Genomic DNA, 21,497 nt, shown 5'->3' with positions numbered 1-21,497 from the left:
CAAGCAAAGTCAATGTCACTTAGCAGCTGTGTTACTAACTTAACAACTGCTGTGATTCACTTATCAACTATGGTAAAATGAGGCAAAACTCACTTAACAACTGTCTTCATAGCAATAGGAATTTTGGGCTCAATTGGGGTTGTAAATTGAGAACTACCAGGACTTCATAACTACCCATACCCATGTACTGCAATATTAAGAGTTTCAAATACTTTTCAGACCATTTTCATAAGTCCATAATTCCACAAGTAGTTCTCATGTGATAACTTCCCCTTTTTAATGGAATTTGGCAGTTTCGGTTTTAAAAAGCCATTGTGCGTAAACATCAGGTCTTGAACTTTTGTTTTTAAAAAGACTCAGAAGCAGTGTTCAGACAGTATGGTTTTTACATGGCCTTGGTTGATAAACACTGATTGTCACTGTTTAATGGATTTTGCTAGGAGCAACTGTTACCTCCTGGACGATCGAAAATATGAAATGGAAAAAAGAAAAAAAAACATACCATGTCCACAGAACAACACAAAAAGAACTAGATCGGGGACATCAGGGAAGGTGGAATACTATAACAACACATTTTATATTGTTATATTATTCCACCCACCTTAATGAAGAACCCTTTGGTGTGGCTACTCCGTAGCCTTTCGAGTCCAGGTTTCCTCCCACTTTCATGGTGTCACATGGCTTTCGCTGCTCAATGTATTCATTCATGGTGGATTCCAGGAGGAAGGCAAACTTGCCCTTGGACTTGCGCACACGGGCAACGCCCTCCGCTGTGGTCCTAGCGAAGACGGATGGGTCTGTTGTGCTCATGTATGCCCACATCTTTTCATATACTGCTATTTTAGATCTCTGAAGGAAATTAAAAGGAAGTTAGATGCAAAAAAGGAACAAGAGCCCTGCAAAACCTGGTTGCAACCTCAAATATATCAAGAGTCATTTTGTGGCTCCACAATAGGAAATAGGTCTCTATTGATAGAATGGGATGCTTTCATTGAAAGGAGACTGCAGTTTTGACAGGCATACAGCTAACAGATTTATGTATTTTATGCCCAGTTCTTGAAGTCATTTAAAAATATAATCCAGAACAAAGAGAAAAAAATTATATGAGTGCATAGAAAGTAACGAGGTGTACAAATTAATAACAGAAAAATCTATTGAGTACTAGGTCTACTTTCTAGAACAGTGATGGCGAACCTTTTAGAGACTGAGTGCTCAAACTGCAACTCAAAACCCACTTATTTGTCACCGGGTGCCAGGTGGGTGTGGTCCACTGGGTGGGCATGACTGTGGTGGTCATGGCAGACTGGGTGGGTGTGGCCAAGATGGGCGTGATCACCTCAATGTTGCTCATGAGGAGGGACGCATGTGGGGGCAGGGTTGAGGGAGATCCAGGGGGTCTCTGGCAGGTGGGGCGGTGGGAAGAAGGCTTGTCCTGCAGGTGAGGCAAGGCGAGGCAGGGCGGGGGTGCCATTGTTGCAGGGCAAGGTGAGGCAGGGGCTGGGGCGGCTGCTGCCTGACACCATCGGCCTCCGCACACAGAGGCCAGTGAGCGCATGGGTGCTGGGATGCATCCGGCCATGTGGGACCTTGGCGAGTTAATGGGCACCTGGTTGAAAAGGGACGGTTGCCATTTCTGGGGCATGGCACGTGTGCCCACAGAGAGGGCTCTGAGTGCCACCTCTGGCACGTGTGCCATAGGTTCGCCACCACTGTTCTAGAACTAACGATTCAACACAAAATAAAACATTTTGTTCAATCTTTGGCTTAGAATAGAGTGAATTACTATTTTTACAGATGAATTTTTTTAAAACAGTGGAACAGGCTCTACAGAACCTAAAACTATCTAGTGCAAGATTGTTCCTATTTCTTTATTATTTGCACACATTTAGGAGGAAGTTCTTGGATTAATTGCTTGGGACCAGTATATCCAAAGCCTGTTATTATTATATTGTTTTCAATGTGATCAGACCTGCTTTTATACTTAAAGCAAGCAACTTATAGTTGAAATTCATATATGAACTGTCCAGCTGTATGCTTAAAATATTTGTTTGATGGACTAGCTTCAGAGTAAGTTATTAAAAAGGTCTACTTATGACATTTCTAGATCTAGCTCTCATTTCTACAATGAATGGAAGAAAAAGTAACATTGGGATCCCCATAAATAAAATATTTTTAATAAAGACAATTGAATGCACTAGATATAATTGTATTTAAGCTTTCTGCCTAAAAAGGCCATTGCATGAATATATGAGAGCATCCACAAAAATATTGAAATAACTGTTATAAAATAACCACATACCTGTAATTAATCTGTTATTACGATGGATTCTACCCCTTTCTTTTGAAATAGCTACCATATTACACTATCTGTTACTACAATATATTAAATTAAAAAACCAACAATGAAATTATTATTGATTGATTGATAAATTATTTATTTATCACATTTATATAGGAGCCCATCTCACAAAATGCAGCTCTGTGTGGCTATACTGAAATTGTTCAAGTAAAAGAGGGATACAGTTTACAAAAATGAGACAAGTTGGCATAATCTGCCTAGAAGCTTTTTTTTTTAATGACCCATTTAATTTTATTGCTGTTAAGAGACCTTAATACCCCAGGAAGTATAATTTCATTGTAGTTACCTTTTTCAATGACAAACACATTAAATCTTCAACAGACATTTGTCTGTATCTTATATATAGGGCCTGCCTAAGTGTATGGCCTTGGGTGCAAACATTAGATGCAAGTTCTGGCGTGCAATGGGATTTCCCTCATTAGTTTCAGTATGTGTGCAATGGGAAATGTCCCACTTTCCTTATTCTTACCTGAAATATTTATTTTTAATAGTTCTAATTTAAATATGACTAATTCTGAATCCAACATTTTGCTTAGCATATCTCTAACAATTTCAGTGAACCGTAATCAATTCATATTTTGGAAAGACAGCCAAGAATACAAGTGACAACAGACACCACTGTTTATAAAGTTCTATGTCTCATTGATAGCAGTGAGATTTACAGCATAGTGCTATAGAAATACTTCACTTGTGTTTAAAGACTGCAGCAATTGATTAATCTTTTGTTTGTCTGTCTCCAGCATTTCTAGAGTCCCCATTTAATGTCAACGAGTGAATACAGCTATAGAAAAATATGTTTAGATCATATTTGAAAGGATGTTAATGCATGCTTATATCATTGGGACCTAGAAGTACTTAACATTTCTTGCTTCCAAGCTGCTGGAAGATATTTTTGTATCTTATAACATAGCAAACAAAATGAAAACAATACAAATGAAACCTTTACAAAAGTAATGTGATTGATCAAACTGCTGGAAACATATCCTATGTATTTTCAATGTAGCTACTTTGTCTTATCCAGTATCTGCACATCGCAAAACTGCATAGTTTCTCATTAAAGACTGCAACAGAATAAAACAAAAACTAACCTGAAATACACCTTATAACTACAAAAAGTATATCAAAGTTCCTTGTATCTGAGATGTCTGGTTTGCCATCAAACAGGAAAGAATGAATTACCTCTGATTCCTCTGATTCTTAAAGCATTTATCCCAATAGAGCAGTTCTTGTTTTTGATTTTTAAACAAACAACAGCAATGGAATAACTTTAATATTATATTTGCCACAGAAGCAAAACGGATTAGGTGTAATGGAACATAGTACCAGCAGCATACTGGACGGAGAAACTGAATTTCAGGAAGCATACCAACTTACTCTGAAGAATTCTTTTGTTGAACCAGAGTCCAGAGTCCCGTAAGCAATTTCTGTTTGTTTTGCGAGGTCTTCTGCACTTTCTATGGGTGAGACCATTCGCTCAACAGTCAAGAAAGCAGCAAGGTTAGCGGTATATGATGAAATTATGATCAGCGTGAAGAACCACCACACACCTCCAACTATGCGACCTGAGAGGGACCTAAATATGAATAAGATATGTGTATTTTCCTAGAAGGTGCAGCAAAACAAATGATTACAGGAAATGTATTCACCAAATGTATTCACCAAACAAGAATTATTGTGAGTGTCACATAATAAGTTCATTGTTCTGTTTAATACAATTTCTCTTTATTATCTGATTCACACTCCAGCATGCCGTATGGTGAATGAAGAAAAATCTAATATACTCTGAATAAACGTTTAATTATATCTCCTACAAGGAAGAGCTGCTTGCTGCAATATCTAATGAAATGATTTCCAAGCTAAGTACTGAGAAATCACCTTGGGTATTTATCAATTAGAACATTAATAACAGCAAAAAAGGGCTTTACTAAAACAGTTTCTCACTATTATTTCTCATACTGTACCAAGATTTGCTTACCCAGAGAAAAACTGGATATATGGTAAAAATGAGACCTCAAAGGTTTGGCTTCAGCGGGTCTAGGTATTTTCTTGATTATGTTTAATGTTTTTCCTAGACCCACTACATGATAATATACAAAACTTCAAGAGTATTTCAAATATATGAGAGAAATCAGCTAAGGGAGAAGAGAATATGAATAAGACAGAGGAAGATGAATTCAAAAGATTAGGAATTATTAAAATAGTATCTATAAGATATAAATCACCTTTTCACTTTGAAGGGACTTGGAGGGACTTTGGAGGAGGTCTTTGAAGGGACTTGGAGCAGGTCCACCCTATCTGATCTAGTTGGATGGACAGATAACCTCAGGGAGAGGTGAATAGCCTGTTCCTGCACCATGTAGGGCTTTAATGGTAATAACCATTGTACCCAGAGGTTTAACTCATGCAACGGGGGTGAAATATGTACAAACCTGGGGGTGCTAACACTGCATGCATTGGTTCACTTCTAGGTGGTTTTCAAGGGCAGCCCCGTGTAGAGTGTTTTGCAGTAATCCAAAACACAGTCACTCATGCCTTGGAAGTGACTAAGGCAGGGGTAGGCAACCTTGATTCTTTTATGACTCATGGACTTCAAGTCCCAGAATTCCTGAGCAGAAGTCCACAAGTCATAAAAGAGCCAAGGTTGCCCACCCCTGGACTAAGGCATGAGAAACCGTGAACAAGGTCTCATGAAATGCTGGCTATAGATGATGGGAATTGTCAAGCCTTTTTACAGCAGGACTTGTCTATCATTTATCCATGTACAGGTATGAACAGACTGATAACAAAATGATTCCTTATAGACTTGCCTCTTTACAAAAAATAATGTTGACTAGCACAAAATCTTAAGCCTTGCATCCACCCTCCTCTCCCCAACAAGGCACTATTCTGGATTGAATTTGTAATTTAAACTTTGACAACACAGACCAGCTACTGGATGAAATCTGGTCTATGTGTTCCTGCAAGGTTAGTCTCAAGATGGACAATATACAAAACTTCAAGAGTATTTCAAATATATGAGAGAAATCAGCTAAGGGAGAAGAGAATATGAATAAGACAGAGGAAGATGAATTCAAAGGATTAGGAATTATTAAAATAGTTATCTATAAAATATAAATCATCCTTTCACTTTGAACTTTTTCATATCTCTTTCTCTTAGTGAGAGGGATATTAAGGAGTGGCTGAAAATTATAAAAATGTCTTTCAGGAAAAATAAATTAACCCATTGCCAAGATAACCAGGGTAATACTTGGCCATGCATGCGGATGATGAAAATGTCCATAATAGAGAATATTAGTCTGATTGTCACAGCAAGAGGTTCTGTTCCATCTTTCCTGTTCTATTTGAGTAAAGGCTCTATTTCCCTTCAAAATGGTCCCTTCAATGATTCTGAGTTGTTATGAGGCACCATATTGTCATACCATTGAGTTCATGTGTATACAGTAATGGAAAGGAAGTGCACAGGTGATTAGTTTTTGATGGGAGAATTCATTAAATCTTTCAATTGTCCTTCCATTGATTTTAATATCATAGTAATGGTTTCCAAAATTAATTTTTGTAGTTCTGTGTATTTTGTTTATATTTGATATAGATCCAAACAGAGGAGATGAAACGAAGCAAAATATCTATTTGGCTCTGTTGGCAAGTTTCTAAAGATTAATTAAAAAAACAATCCTGGTTCATTGAAAATTACTTGTGATTGCCCATTATCTTAGTTACTCTGTGTGAGCACAGATTTTGCCCAAAAATAACAAAATCATTTGGATTCTGACCTATTTGGCATTATGTAGAATAATCCTACACTACAGAATGTGGTAATAGTAATAGTAATAAAGTTGGAAGGGACTTTGGAGGTCATCTAGTCCAACCCCCTGCTCAGGCAGGAAACCCTATACCACTTAGGACAAATGGCTGTCCAGTCTCTTCTTAAAAACTTCCAGTGTTGGAGCATTTACTGCTTCTGGAGGCAGGCTGTTTCACTGATTAATTGTTCTCACTGTCAGGAAGTTTCTCCTTAGTTCTAGGTTACTTCTCTCCTTGATTAGTTTCCACCCATTGCTTCTTGTCCTGCCTTCAGGTGCTTTGGAAAATAGCTTAATTCCCTCTTCTTTATGGCAGCCCCTGGGATATTGTAATACTGCTATCATGTCCCCCCTTGTCCTTCTCTTTGTTAAACTAGACATACCCAATTCTAGCAACTGTTCCTTATATGTTTTAGCCTCCAGTCCCCTAATCATCTTTGTTGCTCTTCTCTGTACTCTTTCTAGAGTCTCAACATCTTTTTTACATCTGGATGTTGTATTGGTTATTTGAACAAACGTAGAAACTGCTGTATAATCAAGGAAACTAAGTTCTGTCTAACCCAATGGTTCACTAATTTCAGAAGGACTTCAATTAAATTAACATTAACTTAAACACTTAACTTAGTTTCTGATGGGAGCTAAATCTACTTCCATCTTTAATTAAACCACACAAAAAGATTTTCAAGAAATTTATGTATGTGGGATGGTAACTTTCTCTCAGCTGAACCCTTCTTACAGGGGTGGTGTTGTGGGGAAAATAGGAGGAAGCTGTATTAGATGTGTTCACCACCTTATTTATAAAAGTAATAAAAGGGGGATTCAAATACATAAACAAATAAATAAAATATATTAATTCAGCAATTTATGTTGTATCCAGTGCATTGCTTGCATGAATACTTTAATTCAAAATGCAGAAAGAGAAATTATACAATAGAACTAAAACACAATTTGAGTAAACTGTGAATAGATTTCCAAATTGCCTTCAAATAATACAGAAACCTCTACCTTTATCACCAACATAAGGGGTCTATATCAGTTATCTCCAGAATACACAAATTACCATATGCTTTGAGAAATCATTAAATATCATGTGATCTAGTGAAAAAAGGGTTCTTTGTTATGAGGCCCCTAAACTGAGACAAAGCATAATTTACATAATATATTGCATTTTTTTTAAAAAAAATCTAAAATAGAAATGCAATATTACAAAGTGGAATTGTCAGGTCCCCAACTCCTTACTGTCTTCCTTGCATATATATTCTTGTGCTTTTGTTTTGGGGCCTGCCATTCTGCTGGGGGGAGGGGGGATATTTTCTTTTGCTTGGGATAACTTTCACTTTCTGCTTTTCTTCTCCCGCCTCTATCCACTTGAGAAAGGAATATGTTTCCCTTATCAGGGAGACGGTTACAGAGAAATGAAACTGGAGAAGACAATGAGATGCACGCCAACTGTGCCAGTTATCCATACATCGTGCCACCTGTAGATTGGCTGGATTTCAGACAGACATTATGACTTTGGTGGGAGGAGGAATATTGCTAGTTTAACCATACCGTTTGAGCAGGATTTTCCCCAGATCTCGCCTTGACTTCCCTACTGTCACTGACCCCTAATAAAAGTTTCCTTTTGAGACAATGCTTGTTTCAAGAGTTCTGCTTTCTTGGGTGGTTAGCTGAGGTGGGTCCTTACAGGAATATTTGTTTTTTTCTTTCTTTTTTTAAATTTTCTTACAATTTTTTTTTCAAACATCTTTTGCAACAGTTATAGTCCTCAAATTGTGAACTGTTTATCCTTACTCTAAGCTATGAATTTTACAAAGAAATTAAAAAGAAGATCCAAGAATTAGTAATCTATGGAAAGGCAATAATAGCTTGATACATCAAATTGGAAAGTAAGAAGATTACAACTTTATAAACAAGAGAGATAATAAACTAAGGATGTTATCATAAAAAAAAATGCCTGTGCTTATATATGGGTTTATATTATGACTATCCTTATCCTTACTATATCCTTAGGGATAAAATGCAAATTTAGAAGCAATTTTAGCATTATACCAACCTGGGTGAAATATCACATCCTTGCTGCATAAAGGCACCCAGGGAAAACCAAAGACTGTTGAAGATGCCAAATTCATTCGGAGGTTGATCACTGGGTCCTTCTCTACCATCCTCTGGCTCTTCTGTATGCCATTCATATGGACTAAACCTGCTCACCAGGAATAGGACAACACTGACCCCAATGTAGGCAAAGACTATGCACATCCAAATTTCATAGGCCAAGGGGTCCAGGAATGAAAAGACTCCTGGTTTAGATTTCTGAGGCTTTTTGATCATAATGGATATGCCAAGACTCATAAAGGGCTTAGAAAAATCGATAACCTCCTCACGCACCAGAGTGATGGTCAGAGGTGCAACTGCAATTTCTGCTTTCTGTAAAAAAAAGAGAGAGAGAACCCAAACAAATATAGATTAGGGAAACAATAAAACATTATACTTTGCAACAAGTGGATGATACAGGTTTTCCTCCATCTAAAATGAATGGCTAACCTAGAGGCTAATGGCAAAAATATGGTGCTGGAGACATTGTAATGGAATTAAAGAATGGACATTTGGAAGGAGAAAATTGTATTACATCAGGAAGAATTCTAGGCAAAGATAAGCCCTCATTTGCAGTTAATTGAGAGGTGTGTATGATTTTACTCTACTTAAAGATAGGGGCATGTGTAATGTAAATCCACACAGCCTTGTATCCTGAATTATACATTATGCAATATTATATTAAGTAAAACCATCCTTCTTCAATGTAGGAAACCCTCTACATAGAAAAATCAACAAGAAGACAGTGGAAAGCAAAGTCAGATACTTGATTTATATAGACCAGTAAAACCAATTTGCAGTGGATCTCCATGATTCCTGGTAAAGGATTTATTTTGCTCAGCCTAGATGTCCAAACACATTTTTAAAGAGAAGAATCAAGGAAGCTACCAGACCTTTCTGAAGACATATGCTCTTCAAAGATATATAGCAGTGGTGGTGAACCTATGGCACACGTGCCAGAGATGGCACTCAGAGCCCTCTCTGTGGGCATACATGCCATTGCTCCAGCCCCGCCTCCCCCATGGCCCCTTTTCATCAGTAGCCTCACAGTGCACAGTTGATGCTACGGGGTGCGAGTGGAGGGCATAGCCATCATGGGGCTGCTGGGCTGCTTGGGCAATCTGTGGTGGGCCATGGAGGTAGTGAGTGTCCCTGTGGGCGGGGGGGCGGGGCAGGCCGGGGGCAGGGTGGGTGGGACTGGGAGGAGCAGGTTGGATGGGGCAGAGCGTGGGTGGGGCGGATAGGATGGGGGATGGAGCGGGGGCAGGGCCGGTTTTTGGGCACTCGGTCTCTAAAAGGTTTGCCATCACTTATCTATAGTCTTTCTCCTATGTAATGTATGATTTCATGAAGTTTCTTTTTAGACATAGTAGTTTAACATTATGAGAAGAGCGCATGAATTATGGCAAACAATTATAAGTTGAATTCCTTGTATTTCTAAGTGAGGCATGCTATCTGAATCCCATGAGATCCTATGTTTTCTGCCTCTATTGAGAAGTAGTCTTCTGTAGCCTTTTCTGCTGCCTCTATTGCAGTGGTTCTCAACCTGTGGGTCGGGACCCCATTTGGGGTCGAATGACCATTTCACAGGGGTTGCCAAACAACGCAGTCCCCTTTTCCTTAGCTGTGCTATTCCCTTTTATTCTATTGGCTTTTGAAAGCCAATAGAATAGACTCTCTTGAATAGAGTCTAATTCTATTGGCTTTCAAAAGTCAGTAGGAATTGTCCAGGCTGTCTCTGCCCTGCTGAGCCTGCCAAAAGTCCCATTCTGCAAACGGTGCTGCACCAGTTGAGTAGTCCTTGACCTCCGACCGGTTGAGTAGTCCTCGACTTATGACCGCTTGGGGGTCGTGGCATTAAAAAGGTTGAGAACCACTGCTCTATTGAGAAGTAGTCTTCTGTAGCCTTTTCTGCTTGTGTTCCATTGGGCATTTGAAATGTCAGACAGTAAACTCAGGAATTTCTGCATGTATACAGATTAAAAAAGGACTCACTCCTCCATCCCAACTCAAAAAAATCAATTCAGTTTTACCAGCATAGTTTTAAAAAAAGTTTTGGAAAATTTGAAGTGATTTTGCTGAGTTCTCAAAAATGCAGTTAAAATCCAGTTCTCCCCCTTAGCTTTCTAGTCATACCTATTCATTTGATCAACTAACTTCAAATCTGGAAACTATTTTGCATGCAATAAAAATATCAGTTCTGCCAGGTAAAATGATTTTTAGTGACATTAATTTTCAAAGCCAATTGGGCAGATGAGGTGGACAGCCCACATCCAAGCTTAGCCAGGGTCAAGTGCCAGCATCTAAAGCCACGTTTAAAAAAAAAAAAAAACATTTAGGATTTTTTTTTTACTTTTCTTTCACCCATCCTTAATGCAGAACTTTGCTCTACTAATGTGTTTATCTTAAACAAAACAAAGTTGACTCAAGCATGAACTTAATATATTCCATTCCTCTATGGATATATTGTGCATATTATCACTGCTTATTCCAACATTAATAAAACATTCTTGGCTATGCTCAGTTTGTAGCCCAATGCATTTCCATATAGCAATCTGCTCTGAAAGGCTTTCCTATAGTTACATTGAGCAAATACAAGTTAAACTTCCATGTGTACAAGAATCTTGGAATGTTAATAAGTAATAGTATACATCTATTATTACATGTTTATATCTAAAAAAAGTCTAATATGAAACAGAGCAGATGATAAGTATAATCACATAATCCACTGTATTTCTACCTTCTGACATATTACTCTAAGAAAGCTTAGCCCAAAGCTGCAGAAATTGTTTGAACTTTACATCGGAGTCTGTCCTATGACAGAAATGGGCAGTGACCATTTATTCATTATCTGTTGAACAGAGAACATTCCTCTGCAGAAAGATGAATATTTAACTGCATTTGTCTCCTAAAGCTTTTCAGAACATCTGCAAGATATAAGCTAATGTCTTTCATTACTAGAAAGAATTTTACCAAATCATCTCCCAAAAATTGTACTATTATGTAGCTAATATTTTGGTCATTAAAATGTAGAAAGAAAGAAAGAGCAGATACACGCTATTTCTGCAGGCTGTGCTTAATTTTAAAATTATCTGACAATGAAATGCAACTTGCACTGGAATTATTGAAATCTCAGAAGTACGATAGATAAAGATGATGAAAACTGCATTAAAATACAGCTAATCTTGCAAATTAAATTAGTTCTAGTAAGGAGTTTTAACCAGAGCAACATATTAAAAAGACAGCTACAAAGCTCTTAACACCCTCTCTTCTTCTCTAAATTTACTTATCATATTCCCATCAACATAAGTAGTTGCAATTTTTTTTTTAAATTTCACAAGCTTCACTGTTACAACTAAGCAATCACTGTCTTCAATAGAGTTTCCTCTTTCCAAGGATGCTTACTTAATCTACTTGAATCAATTTAAAATTATCAATCTTGCCTAGGAGCAAAAAAAAAAACAAAAAACAACCAACTTTGCTCCAGGTAACATACTGCGGACCTGTGTTGGGTTTTGGTACATGCAAAACTAAACTGAAAATTTATTTCGATGAAATTAAAATATAATAATCTTCTGGGGCTTTATAAAGGATGGGATTTTTTTTAAAAAAAAATCATCGGTCAATTCAAAAGTGTAAAAACAACTACTGCAGCCAGTTAAACTGCAGTATTTCCATTCCTATCTTCAGTTAAGTTGATGGATAGAAAATTTTGTCATCTGCTTGGGAAAGAGATAATAAAATGAATAATAAAGTTAATATCTACAACAGTCCAGAGCTTGCACACACTGTTGAGATTAAAAGGGAGACTTAAAAAATATGTCATATAAATCTGTCTATTTATCAGCTCTATGTGATTTAAGGTGGGTTTTTCTTTGCAGTTTCTCTAGAAGCATTTAGAATAATTTTAATTGATAAAGATAATTCCTTTAAACTCTGCTGAAGATGTTACCTAGTCTGGTAACAAAATGTTCAGAAACCAACCCACAACCTTGGAGAACAAACCTTCACCCTGATAAAGATGCCTTTCCAAAATGAAGAGGAAATGAAATCAACCTTCTCTTTTTCTGCTTCTGTTTTGACCTCTGTCATGTCCTTCCCAACTCTAACTTGGAAATACAGGGGATAGAAATAGCTTTTACATGAAAATCCACTACCACTGAACATCAATACAAAAGTGCTGGGGACAGGGTAAGCACAGCCATGATAGTAAACTCATCAATCTCCTTCTGTAACATTAAGGGCCAATGCACATTTTTGATGAATACTTTCATACTCCAATAATTCCCTTGTATCGTCAAAATACATTTCCATCTTTTCTAAATAACAAAAAGAGGGAACTGTATGGGAATTTTTACGTTTACTAGTTCAAATGTTCTGACAAATGACCCATCAAAGGGAAATTGTTTTAATGTCTCTTCCAGCCCAAAATGCAATTTTCTCCTCAACTCAAGCGTTTCGTGAACATACATGCACAGTTTGCAAGAGAAACAGTGGTGTGCACTCTACCTTCCTTTCATGTCCTTTCCTTTCACATTTGAAGAATTTATCAAAAACTGTGAACATTTACAATGGAATGTTAATTTTAATAAATGTTAAGTGTTGTGTACCATCCTTTGCTGAGTTAGATTTGCAAATCATTTTACCAGGCAACCACAGTTTGCAACAGTTTGCCAATATGTGACGATATCACTGGAAGGGAGGATAAACATATTTTAACCTTTTTCAAACACAATTTGGGGGTTTCAACTGCTATTTATGTTCATATTAACCCCCCCCTTAAAACCCTTTCTCTTATTTAACAGACCATAGAAAGTCATTTGTTTTGTTGTCAAAATGCAAAAGCATGATCTCAGGGTTCATGATTGCCATAAATGGACTGCAACAGCCTATGTATAATCCTATATTATAATTGCACTGTTGTTAATTTTAAGCTAAAACCTGCATCAAAAATATGCTTACCCCATATACAAGCTCTCCCACCATCCCGTTCCAGATTTTTGTCTGTGGATCCCTTGCTCCGTATTTTCCATCAGGGACAATAGCAATTTTATATTTGATGCCAATATGCTTTGCAATTTCTGATGCCAGGTCTACACAGTAACCTTCATACTTCTCATTCCCTTCAAACAATTCTCTGTTTTTTTTCCACATAACATAGGGGGCTTCCTACAATGAAAGAATGAACTCTGTGAAAGAGAAACAGGCATCGTACCAAACAAACAAACATGTTCACCATTCCTGTTCAAACAAAGACTGATTGTTCACCATCAGTTACAGAATATGTTGTTTTGTCAGGTTTTCATCCTGAAAGATTATAACAAATATTGCTGAACAGATATTTATCACAAAACAGAACAAGAAATCCACAGCATATCTGCGGATTCAATGAATCTCTACTGTAATATTAAAGCAATCATAGTTGTTGTGCATGCATGCATGAATCATACTGTATATATCCAATTAAAATCAAATTCTACACTATTCGTGCTCCAAATATGAGGAGACATAGTCTACATTAATTATATTTTGTATATTATATAACTATACAATTATTGTCCATATTGTATTTACTAATCCAAATAAATGAGCTAATAGAAGTAATTTTTCATGCTGCTAAAAACTGTACGTAAACGTTTTGTGAGATAACAGCATACATGTCAATTATGTTGCAATTTAATTAATAAACTTAAAATATTTAATATTTTTAAGATTCATTCATTAGTACATGGATGAAAACTAAAACAAACAATACCACTGATTAAAATGGCGCTGATTTAGTTCATCAACTATTCATCAGTTAATTAGTGCAAGTTAAACCTAATTATAAATTAGATATGATCTAGAAATTGAAATATTATTTTGAGATCTGGGATGTGTCTCTGCCCTCTGTCAATCTGTCATACTAACTTCAAAATTAATCAGATCAATCAACAGAGGGCTTTTTCTAAGCATTTCTCAATTTTTCTCTTTGATCTCTTTCCCCATGGTTAATTTCACTGCTAATTTTCGTACAGTTGCAAGAAAACTTTTATTCCCCATTTTACTGCAAAGAGTAAGAGCAACCACAGAAATGATTGGTAGCACTCAAACATTTTTTATTCTACTATTTTTTAGTTTATCCAAACATATCATGCAGTAGCAGGCCTGTATTATCTATCTTTTCAAAGAGACATTTAATATTTAAGGGGTTATATGTGGTGTCAGTGTTCTCTTCTTCTTTCCCAATGAGCAAGACACAGTTTGCCAATGGTTGCTTTTATTCACTAAGCTGACCAACTTTTTTACAATAAAAAGAAGGACACAAATAAATTGAAGAAAAAAATATCGTAAATAAAAGAAACATTTTATTCATTGCAACAATAATACAGACAACTTGCATGTGCAAAGTTTGCCAGCCGGGTGTTTTGGCGTGCTCAGCAGCAATTCCTATTGGCTTTCGAAAGCCAATAGGGGAAGTAGCACAGCTCATACAAAAGTTGAAAAAAAAACCATCAAAAAAAGGTGCCGGAACGCCATTCTGAGCGTTCTATGAGGGGAAAAAAAAGCCCTGCAGTTTAGTCTTCAAATATTGAAAAGGAGGACATGAAGGAGGACACTTTTTGAGGGAGGACAGAACTTAGAAAAGGAGGACTGTCCTCCCTAAAGGAGGATGGTTGGTCACCTTAATTCACATCTCAGATTTTTTTTTCCATCTATTCTCATTTGAGTTAAATTATGGTAACAGAAGCAAATGCATCTTCTGAGAAGGGCAATTGATGCCCTTTTCTCCACATTTTAAAGCTTTGACATTAGGATCAAATAGCTCATGTAATAATCTATAGACAAAATGGCAATCAATCAGATATTTACTGTACTGGTACCTAGGAGCTACTAGGAAAGCAAGAAAATATTATTTCTGTAATAAATAATGAAGGTAAGAGAACTGAGTTAAGTAACTCAGTAATATTCATTATTTTGATGAAAATGGTTTTCTGATATCTGGGTGTTCCTTGGAAGTAAATATTATCACTGAAAAACATCAGCTATCTCTTGGCAACTTTCTTCTCCAGCCTATTGAAGAAGGATGTAATATCCTATAGAGAGCAACAGTCATTTGGACCCAAGAATTAAGTATGTTTCCCTAGAATGTTTTTTCAGAATTTCTCTGCAATTTGCAATTATTCCTTGATACTCAAGACAACAGTGAATGTATTTCTATTTAGATTCAGAATCCTTTGAAGAGAGAAGGACAGAGGATCAATGATCCTTTAGAAAGGATCTTAATACTTTATTATTCAATAATATTTATTTCATTTTTTTAAAAATACATTTTATATAGTGATAAATGAATATGAGACTGCTAGATGGATACACAATCTACACAAATTTACAATCTGGGAAACTGAGGCTCACACAAAAAGGGAGTCCTCTGTGAATTATACTGTAAGTTAAAAGGTCTTCGCTGTGAAGTGACATTTACTACTGTAAAAATTGGTAATATCCTTCGTGTCTTGAAATGATTCAGTTGATTCTGCAACCTCAGCTTTGCATTATCTAAGTTGCCTGTATATATTTATTTATACCCACATTTATTTAGGAGGGTTGATATCTTTTTTTATGATGACGGTCACTTATTAAAACACACATTATATGATCACATATTAAAACACACATGTATATGTACATATACAAAATGATTCTTAGGAAATTTTCCACTTAGAAATGACATGACCATTACTTCATCTCTTGGCCAAATTACTGCGTTTCTGCTGCAACTTCTGATATACTTTCAGAAAGCCATATAATAGTAGCTTATAACATGAGGTAGGCTGCATACCTAAGGTGCTTAGAAACAGGTTTGCCAATGGTTTAGTTCCAGTAACATATACATATATATTTACCTTGTTCTGTTAAATACTGAAAAAAAAATGAAATGAAATTTTAAAAAAAAAATGATTAATGAAAGGCATAGTAGTGAAAGCCAAGGAGTAGCAGTGTATAATGTGAGGAGATCCATTCAGAATTTGCTGAAAAAGCCATCTTCTTTATTGATAAATGTATAATCCAATGTTTTGGAGCATCATTAGATACTTAATTTGACATTATTCCTTTCAGATATTGAAAACAAAATGCAACATGCATTTGGGTTGAGATCAATCCATTGTTTAGTTGATGTATTTTTTAATTACTGTATAAGGCTAGAAAATTTTGAAGCAGATTCTTAAAAATATACTTCCAAAGAAAATCTGTATTTTAAAAGGCCAACATAGCAGTGATATAATGATATAACATTTAGACAAAGAAATCAAATACTTATACTTCTGGTTCACATAAAAATACATTTATCAGTGAGAAATCTTTCTAAATCAGACTAGTACATAGCTGAAATAGAAATGAACTTAAAAATGTTTGACTCTTAATCCTCACTTCCCAACTTAATATAACCTTGCACTGTCTGGGCAACAAGAATCTATTAAATTGTAGGAGAAAAATATTTTTGTCAGTGGTTGTAAGATCAAGTTATTTCCTTATAAACACTTAAAAATGCTATTTCCCCCCAAAATGTCCCTATTAGCTGTTTCGTGTATATGTGTGTGTGTGTAAATGTTCAAATGTTACAAAAGATTGTCTATACCAGGTAAAACAATTGAATCACTATTTGCAAAATAACTGCACTTTTTAATGTATATATATATACATATATATATATATATATATATATATATATATATATATATATATATAATAGATACCTTTCCATGTTTTATAATGAAACAGGTGAAATTCATCTGAAAAGCAATTTATTTGTTAGAAACTAATTTAGGGAAGACAAAAATAATATTCTTGTTTAACTCTTGGGTTCTGCATGTTGAACTTGATCAAAAGCCCAGATTTATTTATTGCAAAAATCGAGCTGGAATTGCCCTTTCTTTTTTTGGGAGAGAGGGAGGATGGGTGTTAAACATTTTTTTTTCAACTTAGTTAAGCATCAGATAAATCTATTTAAGATTTTTTTTTCTTACTCCAGGGAAAAACTACTAGGAATCATATCAATATTGTTTCATGGTTTGTTGCATTTTGACATCAAGGTTTCAACATCATAGGAAAAATTTCCTCATAAATACAATGTGAAATATAAGATTTTAATCTATAAAGGTTATTTTCAGAACTTTACAGGGTATCTCCTAGAAAATTGTTAGTGGAGCTATAAAGGCTGATATAGATTTAAAAGAGGTTCTTGCACCTCACTCCAGAACGTCCTAACCTGATTGTTGAGTCATATAGAACGTAAACAAAAATTACAGGTAGTCCTTGACTTATAATCATTGGTTTACTGGCCATTTGAATGACACTGAAAAAAAATGACTTACAATTGGTCCTTGCACTTACAACCATTGCAGAATCCCACAGCTACTTGATAAAAATTCAGGTGCTTGCCAAATGGCATGTTTACCACATTTGCAGCACCCCAGGGTCATGTGATTGCCATTTGCAACCTTCCCAGCCAGCTTCCATCAAGTAAAGCCAATGAGGGACGTTGGATTCACTTAATGACCATGTGATTCATTCCACAACTGCAGTAATTCAGTTAACAACCATGGCAAACGGTTGTCATATCATCAACGTCAATTCACTTAACAATGTCCTTGTTTAAACAGTGGGTGTCTGGTCCCAAATGTGGCATAAATCAAGGGTTACCTGTAAGACAAACTAACTCACACTGATGAAAATTTAAATGTGTAGTTACCACCTGTTTGGGGAGATTATATTTAAATTACCTATAAACTAATAGGCTTTTCTAAAGCACATTTTAAGACCCTCTCTTCTGCAATTATGGATGGCAGTCCCACAGTGCTTAGGCAATACACCTGTGTCTTCCATTTTCTAAAATGTAAAATTATATGCAAAATTGTACTGTCATATTTGCCTTTTTAATTTAATTTTAATTTTCAATGTTACGTAGATATTTTCCTAAATTACAAGTCTACTAAAATCAATTTTTAAAAAGCCTTTGTGAGGCAGTGGTTAGAATGCAGTACTACAGGCTATTTCTGCTGACTGCAGGTTGCCAGTTAAGCAGTTCGATTCTCACCAGCTCAAGATTGACTCAGCCTTCCATCCTTCCAAAGTTGTTAAAATGAGGACCCAGATTATTGGGGGCAATATGCTGACCGCTTAGAGAGAGCTGTAAAGCACTGTGAAGCGGTATATAAGTCTAAGAGCTATTGCTATTTTTAATTGCATTTTTTGTGCATTTTCCATAAGATTACATTATATCCAGATCTGTCAACAGATGTTCACTATGTATCAAACTGTTAAAATGTTATTACATTTTGGATTGTACTTGATTTGTTTTAACTTATGTTGTATTCATCTTGGACTCTAATAAAGAAAGTTGAGACAAGATTTGAAAAATATATAGAACATACCCACTCACACGTTTTAGATTTTTTATTATTTAAAACACTGCAAATGATCTAATTCTCTATTCTAAACTAAGAATTCTTATATTACATCAATATTATGTGAAAGATTGTGTTAATGCAGTCCATGCTTATTTCAGTTAAATAAAACAAACAGTAGTCTTGTTTTCTATATGAGTTTAAGACACAAATTTAAACATATACATATAACACGAGAACATATCATTTGGTAAAAGAAGACAGTGTTCAATTTCCTAATATGAATATATAAATGTTGCTCTTATATCTTTATGGGTGAAACAGCATAGAATCACAATAAGCATAGGAACATATCAAATGTGAAGGTAGAAAGCAAATTGCTGAATTTTTTTTTAAACATGGCATGCAATAGAAATTTACAAATCAATACATATCGGATTTTCACAGAATGAAAAATTGGGTATTATTGATTCCACTTAAATTCAGAAATTGGCTCAAGTACCTGATTTATTTTGTCATCCCAGTGGCACTAAATAAGTTAGTAATATGAAAGACCAATGAACAGAGCCCGTATTTCTTTCTGTAACTTTTTTTTTTCTGGAGAAAAAAAAGCAAATTCATCAGATTCTGCACTGCACTGTATGTTTGGTACACATAAATGAGTGAAAGAGATTGTTGTTGAGTGACCCTGGCCATTATTTGTTTCTAAATTAAACATGGAATTCATAGCTAAATATTGAAAAAGTTAAAAGGCAAAAGAAATGCATGCGATTAACTGATTTTTGAACAATGCCACATTTAACTGCAGACATAGTTACACTAACATTGTTAGACTTAAATGCAAATTGACCTTATTAGTACATTATAGCAATAACTCAAAAGCGGTCTTTTAGCACTTTTTCAAACCAACAAGTTTTACTAAAAGCAAAAGCAACCAGCACCTACAGCTACACAAGAGATACCACATCACCATGAAGGCTACAATTCATTGGCAACTCCCTAAGCACATCTTGCCACTAGATAGTATTACTTTGTACTCATTAATAACTACTTCATCTTTGGCAATAATATATATCTACAAATCACTGGAACAACCATAGGCCACAGTATGGCAATACTTTCATGGCTGACCTGGAACATTATTTGTCAACTCTTATTTTACAAAACTCTTACTTAATAAAACTTTACAAAATTATGCTTTACGTGAGATTCATTAATGGCATTTTAATCTGGACTCACGGAAAATAATCTCATTAAATTCCATCAAGACCTTAATAATTTCTATCCATCATCAACCTTAACCTTGACCTATCAACAGAACAAGTCCACTTCCTTGATGTCATGGTAAAGCTACAAAATAGGCACATTGTAAAGGAAACCTATTGATCACTTACATGCTTTGAATTTCCATACAGAATGCACATCAAATTTATAATTCATGGCCTGGTTCTAGGATAAAACCACATTTGTTCTGATGCACTTGATGGACATACTTGACTAATGGAATAAACCAAGCAACTCAACTTGCCTTTTAACAAAATCAACAGACAAATAAATAAAGGAAGATTATTTCCCAGAGATGATCTATTAAAAGACAAACCCACAAAAACAGAACAAAGGATTGTAGGGTTTCTTTATTTACCTACAGAGTATAGCTCAAGGCACAAATTATTAATAAGGTATAATCCATGCTGTATAATGAGCAGATTCTCAGAAATTTTAACTTCCTGGCGTATAGTTTTCTAAAAGTAATTAGATGTATATATTTATATCCAATATTTATAGCTATTATGCAGCAGCTTTCCTAAAGCCCAATTAGATTAATTCAAAGTTGTAGATGGCATCACTAAGCTATTTTGTCTAATAACTTGATTGGCATCAAAAGTATGATGGAAAAACTCATTAACATTTCTTCAACCAATAAAAAAACTGTAGGGGAATGGAAATGTTGGCTTTTATGATGTTTTGTAGTGCATATTTTTCATATGTTCTTCTGAAGTTGTGCTAAGGGTTGCACACTGGTATATATCTTTTGACAAATTATATGAGGCACTATGGAGCAAAACATGTACAGGAACTTCTCACAAAATGCAGCAATTCACCTTTTTTTCACATCAGAAGTATTATTAAAGCCCTCACTTACAAGTGACTAATCTAAAGCACTTGTCTGCAGACTGTTCTTGGAAAAAATCCTTGATTTCCCTATTTCCTCTATTGCAAGGGTTATCATTGCAAGTATCAAGTCTTTTTGGAAATTACCTCCACAAATGATTGCTTAAATGAAAAGCTACCATTTCGTAGTTGTCAATTAGATGGAGATGGATTGCACTAAGGACAAAGCAAAGATCAAACAAGAGGCAAAACTGCTTTGCTCGAGGCAACACTTGGTTAATTGAAACAAGAACCTTTTCCCATGAGAAATAAAACGAAGCTAATATTAGTTGTAGCCAAAAAATCTTAATGTTAATTTTATTGTCAGGGAACCTTTCTCTAACTTATTTTTATACACAAGAGGCCAATTCATATGGCCATTCTTGTTACTCAATTTCTTCCATGTGATTGATTAAAACACATTAACCACACGATTAAATATATTAGGATGTATATTAAGAAAATGACACAAGCTGTGTAGAATTCTTGTCTGGACTAGAATTAATTTGGATTAGAAGCACTGATAGGGCTCCTTAGTCCTGTTTTAACATATCTCATTTTTGAGATGATATATTCTGTCACGTCAGATTTTCATGGCACTTGATTGCCAAACCTGGCACTGCAGGACCTCAGGGCACCATACAAAACATAGAGGGGTGACATGAGATATTTTAATTTTTTGTGATGTCCATTTTTTTATATGCTATA

General features: G+C 35.5%; 1 protein-coding gene across 11 annotated transcripts in view; it reads right to left on the bottom strand.

Annotated features, from left to right (window-relative positions):
- Positions 1-21,497, bottom strand: part of GRIA4 (glutamate ionotropic receptor AMPA type subunit 4) — a 285,579-nt gene that overhangs the window by 29,960 nt on the left and 234,122 nt on the right. For all 11 annotated transcript variants that reach the window (XR_005554010.1, XR_005554008.1, XR_005554016.1 and 8 more), the window contains exons 10-13: positions 13,216-13,422; positions 8,216-8,586; positions 3,734-3,932; positions 602-849 (exon numbers count right to left, since the gene is read on the bottom strand). Coding sequence is in view for 7 of the 11 variants with exons in the window: in XM_039321727.1 (XP_039177661.1) it covers positions 602-849; positions 3,734-3,932; positions 8,216-8,586; positions 13,216-13,422 (1,025 nt within the window). In the remaining 4 variants the exon portion in view is untranslated. The remainder of the gene's footprint in view (positions 1-601; positions 850-3,733; positions 3,933-8,215; positions 8,587-13,215; positions 13,423-21,497) is intronic.

The sequence above is a fragment of the Crotalus tigris genome, unplaced genomic scaffold (assembly GCF_016545835.1).
Source record: "Crotalus tigris isolate CLP2741 ecotype Arizona unplaced genomic scaffold, ASM1654583v1 scf7180000017607.2124824, whole genome shotgun sequence".
In the NCBI taxonomy this organism is placed as follows: Eukaryota; Metazoa; Chordata; class Lepidosauria; order Squamata; family Viperidae; genus Crotalus; species Crotalus tigris.
This window is presented reverse-complemented; position numbering and strand designations above follow the sequence as displayed.